The sequence below is a fragment of the Humulus lupulus genome, chromosome 8, assembly GCF_963169125.1.
Source record: "Humulus lupulus chromosome 8, drHumLupu1.1, whole genome shotgun sequence".
In the NCBI taxonomy this organism is placed as follows: Eukaryota; Viridiplantae; Streptophyta; class Magnoliopsida; order Rosales; family Cannabaceae; genus Humulus; species Humulus lupulus.
Window position 1 is genome coordinate 165,891,818 of NC_084800.1, and position 10,816 is coordinate 165,902,633.

A 10,816-nucleotide genomic window follows, 5' to 3' on the forward strand; every position below is an offset into this window, starting at 1 on the left:
ATTTGATCTTTGTCGATAGTAGGAACATGTATTTTTACTGTTTTCCATGCATTATGATAGTTTGCCTTAGTGAATATGTAGTGTCTGAATGAGTATGTAGCTTCAGTTCATTCCTCTTAGGATGTCTTACCCTATGTCCGACTGTCTGGATGGATAGATGAGTACTAGTTGTCTGTCAGTTAGTAACTTTTTGATCTATATTGTCTTGCTGTCTGGTAGGCCAATTATTTTTATAATTATTTGTACTTCCACTCGAACTTAGATAGTGCATTTGTTCTAGGTGGTCTTTCGAGCATGTCTTCCAGTAATCGAGGCAGTCGTGCTAGGTCTTCTGGTAGGATGACCTATTCATCTAGTGATGATGGTAGCTGCACCATTCCCAATATTCCTATTGGCGTGGTCAGAATTGGTGTGGATTATGATGAGCCTATAGTTGGTGGTTTTTCTGGTCGCATGCTTCTGGGTTCTAACCCGAAGTCAAAGATTACTTTAAAGGATTTACCTCGGCTTCATCAGGCATATGATATACCTAGTTATGCTAGTCTGCATGCCCCGTCTGGTGGGGAGCGGGCTAATTGGAATTTACCTGGCTGGGTATGCATGTACGATCTTCCTTTCAAGGAAGGGTTCAGATTTCCTCTTCCTATGTTAGCGAAAGAAGTATGGGAGTATCACCTTGTATCACCCAGCCAGCTGATGCCGAATGTCTGGCATGCTCTGATGGCTATGGAAGTTTTTAGTGAGAAATATGCCATTGAGTTTACTGTTGAAGAGGTGTTACGTGCCTACTCTTTGAAGGAGCATCATACAGACAAGGGTAGATACCAATTCTTGTCTAAGTTGAAGAGTTCCCTTATTGTAGATCTGAAAGATTGTGACAAACATTGGAAGGATCGATACTTTTTTGTTTCTCATAATGTGTTGGGGTTGCCGGCTGATTGTAAGATTCCTCATGGATGGTCTTCAGCCAGTGAGTGCTTGCGTGTGATGAAATTATTAATTTATTTCTGTAGTTTTACTGATATTCTTCTGATTGGTTGTTTTGTTTATTTTGCAGGCAGAGTGAACTTACTGTTTGCCTGGGTGTGTCGAGAAGCTCAAGGAAGGGTTGATCGGTTTGTTGAGTTTCGGGAAGAAGATCGTAGGTGGCAAGCGATCTTGTCTGATTTAAATCTTCGTGGTAGCTCTTTGTGGAGTCAGGTTCCTCATCATCCTGAAGGTATTACCCTTCCTACGAGTTGTATTCAATCTCGCATTATACTTATCACAAGAAGTCTTGAGATTTTGGGGGTATGAATCATCTTTACTGACTGAACTGACGCCAGGCGAATGAAATTTTATAGACCTTCTTATGGCTGGAGAAACATTTTGTCTAAATCTAACAGGCTTTGGGGCTATGGAACGCCTACAAGCACGTAAGAAGCAGGCGATTGCAGCTTCAAGTGCTGAAAAGGATGTTTTCAATGAAGTTCCACCTCCTCCTCCTCCTATTGCTAGAAAGACTAAGAAGAACAAGAAGAAGCAGACTTCTCCAATTGATTCGTCTGACTAGTTTGTTGAGAAGATAGAGCTTTCTTTTTCGTCGTCTGCCTCAACACATTCTGAGTTTGGTCCTCACCTTGAAGAGGTTAACAAGCTACTATGGCCTAAGGACAAAGACAGGTTTGATCAGCTTGGATCAAAGTCATCACTTTCTGCTTCCATTTCCCATGCCTTTCAGGTATGTCTGATTTATCAAATTTATTGCATAATGATGGATAGTCAGATTGATTGATTGATTATTTTGTTGTTGTTTTTCTTTATTATGTCAGGGTATGCAAGGCCTTATGTGGGCAAATGAGAAGATTCAAGAATTTGAAAAACAAGTGAAAAGGTTGAACTGTCAGAATGTTGATCTGCGGTCTGAGGTCAGGGGATTGAAGACTTGCAAGAAAGTTCTTGAGAAACTTAATGGGGAACTCAAGACCCAATTGGATGTGAAGGAGCTAGATGCTAGTCGACTGCAACCTACTTTGGCTACCTTGGCCAATGTTCAAGCCAAGGTTGATATGTTGGAGGGTCGTTTGACTAATATTGCCTTAGAGGCCGAGATCCAGTGTCGTGGTCAAATGGCGATTGATTTTCGTGATGGGAAGGCTGATTCTTGGAATGTAACTCAGTTCATTGCTGATTATGAAGAACTGCAACAAATGAGGGTTGAAGAGGCTATTCAAGCTAACAACCTAGCTATCTCCTTTGGAGACATGACTACAGGCGCCCTTGGGCAGAAGGATTGATTTATGACCCTTGATTGATTTACTATTTCTTTATTGTAGAAGCCTTTTCTTTTTCTTCTTTTTTATAAGTTTTTTATGATTGTACAAACTTTTTATAAGCTGTTGTTATGTTGTTGTAATTTCTATCTAACAAGATTATGTCAATAGTAGTCGGTCTAGCCTGAATGGTTGATATGGTAAGCTGGCAGCTTGAAGGTTATGTAACACTCTTATATTTTGGCTTAAAGTAATCTTGTATCGATGTATGATTTCTTTGGAAGATTACTTGTGTTACCATCCTTCTTGTTTTTGTTTTGTCTTGATGGCTACCTTAGCTCATCCTTCCTTTGTTTTGGTGTTTGATTAACTCGGCTCAGCTTCTTGTGCTCGTTTTCAAGATAATCTAGTACTCATGCATATTTTTCTTTAAAATGACTAGATGTATTATCTTACTTTTCATAGTAACCTTGTCTGGATGACTGTCTGGATGTCCGATTGACTTGGCTAATCATATCACTCACCAGCTTTCTGGTTGGTGATTTACTCTATCTTTGTCCCCCAGTCTAAGTGTAATATACCTAGTATTTTAAACTTAGACTATTGGTTTTCTTTTTTGTGTTAACTCGAGCGTTTGTCCTCAGATAAATTATGGTCAGGCTAGTTCACTTTCTTGACTGACTTGCTGGACGACCAATCTTAGGTAAAAAGAAAAAATTGGACGTAATTGGGGCTGCACTCCATAGAGCTGCCTATATACCCTTGTCAGGGATCAAGCCCAAATGTAGTTTTGACACCTCTTGCATGATAATGTCAGTATGTTGCTCGAATGAAGATCCCGTGAGATCATTTATGAAAGAAGAATGGGTTAAGTTAAAAGTGATATTGTTTTAAGTGGATAACGTTCCAACTGTTCTTGATTTCACGTCCCTCTTTAGTTTGTAGCTTGTATGCTCCATGTCCGACTACCTTTGTGATCAAGTAGGGACCTTCCCATGTCGAGGCGAGCTTACCTGGTCCCGCTTCCTTAGTGTTATGGAACACTCTTTGTAGTACCCAATCTCCCACTTTGAATGTCCGAGTGCGGATGTTATTATTGTGATGTCTGGTTATGCTTTGTTGATAGGCTGAGACTCTTCTTGCACATGTTTCAACGATGGAGTCGAGTTCATGGCACATGTTTTCCCAATTTGCTTCATCTATCGTCAGCTCATATCTGGCTGTCAAAACTTCACTCTCGATAGGGATGACTGCCTCCATCCTGTAGGCTAATGGGAATGGTGTTTCTTTCGTCGCAATCCTGATTGTGGTTTGATAGGACCATAGGACTCCCATCAACTCGTCAGCCCATCTTCCCTTAGCTTTTTCAAGGCGCTTCTTGATGTTGTTCATGATAGTCTTGTTGGATGACTCTGCTTGTCCATTTACTTGGGGATACCTTGGTGTGGAGAAGCCGAGCTTGATATTCTAGAATTTGCAGAAGTCTTGGAAGTTGAAACTGATGAATTGAAAGCCATTGTCCGTCACAATCTCTTTTGGTACTCCAAACCTGCAAATCACATTCTTCTAAATGAAGCCCTTTACTTCTTTGTCTCGGACTTGGTGGAATAAGTCTGCTTCGATCCTCTTGCTGAAGTAGTCAGTCACTGCAAACATGTACACCTTCTGTCCTGGTGCGGTTGGAAGCCTGCCTACAATGTCCATCCCCCATTTCATGAATGGCCAAGGGGATGTGATTGAGATGAGATGCTCTGGAGGTTGGTGGGATATTTGAGCAAATCGTTTGCATTTGTCGCATCGTCTTGCATAGTCGGAGGAGTCAGCTCGCATAGTTGGCCAGTAGTAGCCTTGTGTTAGGGCACGGTGCGCCAAGCTTCGTTCTCCAGAGTGGTTGCCGCACTCCCCTTCATGCAACTCAGGTAGTACGTACTTGGCTTCTGCAGGGTCAATGCATCTCAAATATGGACCAGAAAAGGAACATTTATAGAGTTTACCTTGTACAATAGTTAAGCGGGCTGATTGAGCCTTGACCTGGCATGCTTCGTTCTTATCTTCAGGAAGTATGTCTTGATCCAGGTACTCAACTATTGGAGTCATCCATGTTCGATTGTTGGAGATGTCACTAACTTACTCTTCTTCACCCTTCCAGACAGTTGGCCATTGGAGATATACTACTGGTATCGTCTTGGAGTCGGTTGTCTGGATGGACGATCCAAGGTTTGTTAATGCATCCACATGACTGTTCTCCCCTCTTGGTACTTAGTTGATAGTAAATTCGTCGAATTCCGACTGCAACTCTTTGGTCTTGTTGAGGTAGGCTGCCATCTTGTTATCCCGAGCGTGATAGTTCCCTTGCATTTGGTTGACTACCAACTGGGAATCACTGAAGACCGTGATCCTCTTGACTCCCATGTCTCTGGCAAGTCTGAGTCTGGCTATCATTGCTTCATATTCAACTTCATTGTTGGTAGCTTTGAACCTGCATTGGATTTCTTGTTCGATTACGTCACCTTGGGGTGAAGTCAGGACAAGTCTGAGTCCACTTCCTCTAGTGTTACCTGAGCCGTCTACTTGCAACATCCAGATTCTGGCTGACTGTCCCTCGGTCAGACAGCAAAGCTCTTTCTCTGCCTGCACATGCATGTTATGTGTAAAATATACAATGAAGTCAGCTAATACTTGAGATTTGAGGGAAGTCTGTGGCTTGTATGTTACTTCGTACTCGTTGAGCTCTACCGCCCACTTGGTAAGTCTGCCTGATAGTTCCGGTTTATGGAAGATTGTTTTGAGTGGGAAGGTGGTCAAGACCGTTATTGGATGGCACTGGAAGTATGGGCGTAGCTTCCTTGCTGCGTGGATGAGTGCTAGTGCAAGCTTCTCCATGTGGCTGTATCAGGTTTTTGCATCAAACAAGGCTTTGCTTACATAGTAGACTGGAGATTGCTTGCCTTCCTCTTCTCAGACTAGGACCACGCTAACCGTCGTCTCGGATACTGCTAGGTAGACGAATAATGTCTCATTGTCTTTTGGCTTTGAGAGGAGAGGCGGGCTGGTCATGTATTGTTTTAGTTGGGCTAGTGCCTCTTCACATTCAGTTGTCCACTCGAAGGGTTTTTATTTCCTCAATGTGTTAAAGAAGAGATGACATCGTTCTGACGACTTGAGATGAATTGGCTGAGTGCTACGACGCGTCCAGTTAACTTCTGTACGTCTTTTATGCACGTTGGGGAAGGAATCCTTTGGATTGACTCTATCTGTGCTGGGTTAGCCTCGATTCCCCTTTGAGTTACTTGGTATCCAAGGAACTTTCTTGCAGCGCACCAAAAGAACATTTAGTTGGATTCAATTTCATGTTATATTTCCTAAGAATGTCAAAAGATTGTTTTAAAAGACTGATATGGTCCTCTGCAATGATGGATTTGACTAACATGTCGTCAATGTAGACTTCCATTGTTTTCCCCATCAAGTCGGCAAACATCTTGTTGACTAATCTATGGTAAGTCGCTCATGTGTTCTTCAGTCCGAACGACATGACCTTGTAGCAGAATATGCCTGAGTTGGTCATGAAGGCTATCTTTTCTTGGTCGTCTGGATGCATCAGGATTAGGTTGTATCCTAAGTATGCATCCACAAAGCTTAGGAGTTCATGACTGGCTGTGGCGTCTACCAGCATGTCTATGTGTGGTAATGGGAATGATTCCTTATGACACGCCTTGTTGAGGTCTATGAAGTTGATGCAGACTCGCCATTTGCCATTCTTTTTCTTCACAATGACTACGTTGGCCAACCAGTCAGTATAATGCACCTCCCTCACGAACCCATTATCAATGAGCTTCTAAACTTCTTTGTTGATGGCCTTGTTCCTTTCAGGGGTGAATTTTCTTCTTTTTTGTTTCCTTGGTGGGTAGTCTGGGTCAACCTGCAATTTATGGACAATAATTTCGGGGTCAATCCAAGTCATGTCCGCATGGGACCAAGCAAAACAATCATAATGGGAAGATAGAAAATCAATGAGTTTAGTTCTGATGTCAGGGTCTAATCGTGATCCGATTTGTACTTTGTGGTCTAGGAAGTCCAGATGTATCTGAACTTCGTCCAACTCCTCCACGTCTGGTTGGTCTACCTGGGGGTCAGTCAATCTGTCTTGCTGTAATTTCTATAACTGCACGGGTTTGGCCTTCATGGTAGTCTGGTAACATGCTCTTGAGTCTTTTTGCTGGCCTTTGATTTCTTTTACTCCCCATTTAGTTGGGAACCTTAGAACTTGGTGGTATGTTGAAGGGACTGCCTCCATTTCATGTATCCATGGTTGACCTAGTATCACGTTGTAAGCAGACAGAGAGTCTACTACCAGGAATCTTGTGCACAGATTGACTCCTTTGGCATAGACAAGTAGCTCGATCTCTCCTAGTGTGTTCTTTTGTTCTCCACTGAAACCGATGAGGATTGTAGTCTTCTTTACAATCTTTGATTCATCTATCCCCATTTCCCTGAGAGTACTTAAAAACAAAATGTTAGCTAAGCTACCATTATCAATAAGTATACGTTTAGTAAGACAGTTAGCAATGTAAAATGCAATAACAAGAGCATCGTGATGCGGGTTGAGGAGTCTAGTTGACTCTGTTGTTGAGAAGCTGATGGTTTGAGCTGGTAGGTTGATGGTATTCTTCTCTATCTCCCTGGACTCTCCTTTGATCCAATTGGTTTGCCTGACATGTCTTTTGGCTACTGAATATGTGACTTCGCTTACCTCAGAGCCTCCAGTTATTACGTTCACTGTCCGTTCACGAGTAGATGGTTTCGCCGGGGTTACTTCTCTTTAGAAAACTGACCTGTTTGCCACCTACTGGAATGTTTGTTTGCCTTTGTCTGTGAGTAGGTCAGTCAGGTGACCACGTTTTAATAGGTTGGATACTTCGAGTCTTAAGGAAATGTACTCATCTGTTCGGTGACCGTGGTCATTGTGGAACTCACACCATTTTGTTCTGTCTCGCTGGTCAGATGGGGTCCTCATCCATTCCGGCCATTTCATTTTGTCTCCGAGTTCTTTCAGTACGCCAACGGCTTCGGCTGGTGAGATTGAAAGATTGTATTCTGGTATCTTTGGTCCATCTCGGAGACGTGTCTCAGACGACCGGTTGTACTCCCTCATTCTGTTCTTTGATCTGCTAGGATACGGGTATGGCTTGGGTCGTCTGTCCACCCTTGAGTCTCTTCGAGTGTCTTTCCTTGGAGAAGAGTGATAATAGTTAGCTTCGTCCTCCTCCCATTTGATCTATGCCCAGGCCTTGGCGAGAACGTCTTCCATCATCTTGCAAGGATACTTGGTAAGTTCTTTGTATAGGTCTGAGTCGTAGCAGAGTCCTTTGCGAAAGGCTGAGATGGATGTGTCCTAATTACAATGGGTTATAGACACCTTCTCTTCGTTGAAGCGGCCTTTGTAATCTCGTAAGGGCTCACCCCGTCGTTGAAATATGATGTAGAGGTCTTCTGCAGATTTTTCAAGTTTCTTGCTGCTAGCAAACTGCTCAACAAAAGTGTCAGTCAATTGTGCAAACGTAGAAATAGAATTCTTAGGTAAATTAGTATACCACAGGAGGGCTGGTCTAATCAGACTAGAATGAAACCCCTTACACATGCATGCTTCCCTTATGCGCGTGGGATGGCAACGGTGAACAATCTCTGCCTGTATTGTGCGAGGTGATCATCCGGGTCAGACGTCCCGTCAAACATCTTCATATTTGGGAAGTTGAACTTCTTTGGAATTTCCACTAGTGCAATGTCATCTATGAATGGAGAGTCTGCATAACAGCTTGTTGCACTCTTCTTAATTGGAGCCAGCATCCAAGGAATCCGTTGGATGAGCGCCTCCATCTCAGCCAACTTTCGAGCCAACTCGAGATCTTGGATTGGAAATGAGCTTGTGGTTGCTTGGCGGGCTGGCTCGCTTATGGCTGGGTGATTCAATCTGATTGTCTGCTGCTCAGGTATATTCTGACCAGCTCCAATGATGGTCTGGTTGGCTCCAACGGTAGGCTAACTAACATCTGGAACCTGCTGTTGTCCTAGTCTAGTGGTTGGTTGACTAGTGGCTGGCTGACTAGCTCCTGGAATCTGCTGTTGTCCAACTATTGAGGCTGGCTGGCTGACTCCTGGAATCTGCTATGGTCCGGGCACAGATGAATGTCCATGTTCAGTCATAGTTACCTGTTCACCTGCATTGACAATAGAATTTTTCATGTTAGATATGGTGGGTGGAGTTTGATAATTCCTTACCGAGGGTGATGGAATTGTCTGACTCAGTCCATCATTGTCAGAGATAGGGGTGAGGTCACCCAAAGGTTGCATAGGGCTAACTGGGCCTCGGAAGCAGGATGGCTGAACCTCGGTGTCTTGAGAGGACATGGCCTCCATTCGCACGAGCAGGTCAGCATTCTCAGCTTCGAGCCTCCTCATTTTATCGCGTTCTTCATTCATCTAGGAGATAAGAGCGGCGAGTTGGGCGGACAGATCAGGTGTCTCCCATTTCCTACAATTGATTAGACAGGCACCAGCAACCTGTCAAGAACAAAGAAAGAGATGAGAGTTCTATTGGGAGCACCGATGGGGTGTCAGCCAAAGGGACTCCGACACTCAAGTTAGTCAGATAGTCGTTAAAGATAATAGTAATGGTAAGATAATAATACAAATAATATTGAATGAATGAGTAGAATGATGGACGAATGAGGGCGGAGCTTGACTATATGGTCAGGTTAGTCTGACTGATTCGATTCGCTTGACGGGATCGACTTGAGAGAGTATATCGAGTATCAATTATTCAATTTTTTGTTCTCCCCCCCCCCCCCCCTTAGGACATGACGTAAGGGAGATCATATCAATTTGTTGTTCTAGCTTTCTACCTTTTTCCTCAGGACATGACATCGTCAAATTCCATAATGACGTAAACCAGGTTCACAACTATTTCATAATTCTAGTGGTGTCTTGGAGACATCTTTTGAGATGGCACAACATTAAAAAAAATGTCACATGTGGTCTAGGTAGTATGTCTCCAGAAAAGATATGGGTAAGAAGTTGGTAGAGTTGAATAGCTTATCTTAGAACACGCATGTTCATAAATGCGTGATTCACGTCGTTCAGCAACACCGTTCTGTTGCGGAGTCCTTTGGACAGTTGCTTTAGAAAATTCTCCAAGTTTAATTAAATGATCTTTTTTTCTGACTATTCAAATATCCTCCACCCCAATCAGATCGCAAGAACTTTAACGTTTTACCTAATATGGTTTTAAAGCCATAGCAATGAACTCTTTGAACTTCTTAACAAATTCACAGAATTCCTATGCTTTAGGTACTTACATGAGTCTCTATAGCAATCGTCGATGAAGGTGACGAAATACTCATAACCACTCCTCGCTTGAACATTCATATGTCCCCAGATATTTGAACATACTAGCCCTAGTTGTTCTTTGGCCCTTTCTCCTATCACGGAGAATGGATGCTTTGTCATTCTTCCCTCGAGACTAGATTCACAAATAGGTAGGTCACCCTAGGTTAGTTCCCTCAAAGGCCCAGCCTTTGTTAGTCTTTGAATCCTATCATAGCAAATATGACCAAAGCGAAAATGCCAAAGGTATGTCATTTCTAACGTTATTGATCTTTTGTCGTTTAACGGTCCTAGAATTAGCTATCTTAAACAACTCATTATTTAGAATATAGGGTTCGTTTAGTTGCAATAGGTATAGCTCGTTTTTCATACATCCACCCCACAATTCACATCCATTTAAAGAAATAGGATTGTATTACTTGTGAAAGTAACTACAAATTGTTGTTGATGTAATAAGAAAAACTGAAATTAAAATTTCCATTGAAAATCGGAAAAAAATAAACCTTGTCTTAAAACAATATATTTATTTCAAAAATTCATTCAAGCTTATCATTTTGCCTTGTTTGATATGAACAACCCTTGATGGATTCCAAGCTGTGACTTTTTATCCTTCATGGCTTTCCCAATGCTAAAAAAGTGTAAAAAGGTACATGTATGTTTAGTAGATTTTGATTCAGCGATCCAAAACCGAAGTATCATCCTCTAAAATCACATGCATCCAAGAAAATTTTAATTATTTTGGGTTCCATATGCCTTGAGTGCTGGGAAATCTTGTTCCAATTCCTAGTCTCCTTGCAGTTGGAAATACTTCCCTTTTTTTGTGTACTTATAATCAGGCCCTGCTCCAAGATGCTTTGCAGCATTTGGTGCCTTGCCAGTGGACTTCTTGTTCTTTTTGTATGAATTTCTTCCTCATTTGCTCTTCGAAGAAGAAGCTTAAAGCATCTTCTCCTTGAGCTTGTTTAGTAGTATCAGCATCGTTTCCTTTGCTCGAACCACCATCAACAATCCTCTTTTGGAGGATTTGGTGATCGTTGCATAGGAAAAATAGGAATATATTTGATTATCACGAACTCAATGTTGTCTATAATCAACACCATGTTGATGTTGGACAAACATTTCGTGAGGTTTTCACCATAGAGTAACCATTTAGAGATCAGAGAGAGTATGAGGTGGAAAGCCTA

The 10,816-nt window shown here is 42.3% G+C and overlaps 1 protein-coding gene across 1 annotated transcript; it reads left to right on the forward strand.

The window, feature by feature from the left end:
* The first annotated feature begins 294 nt into the window (after positions 1–294).
* On the forward strand, positions 295–2,276 carry LOC133796235 (uncharacterized). The gene is made up of 5 exons (XM_062233709.1): positions 295–970; positions 1,058–1,219; positions 1,386–1,468; positions 1,553–1,720; positions 1,812–2,276. The coding sequence occupies exons 1-5, from the start codon at positions 295–297 to the stop codon at positions 2,274–2,276; spliced, it is 1,554 nt and encodes a 517-aa protein (XP_062089693.1).
* The last annotated feature ends 8,540 nt before the right edge of the window (positions 2,277–10,816 follow it).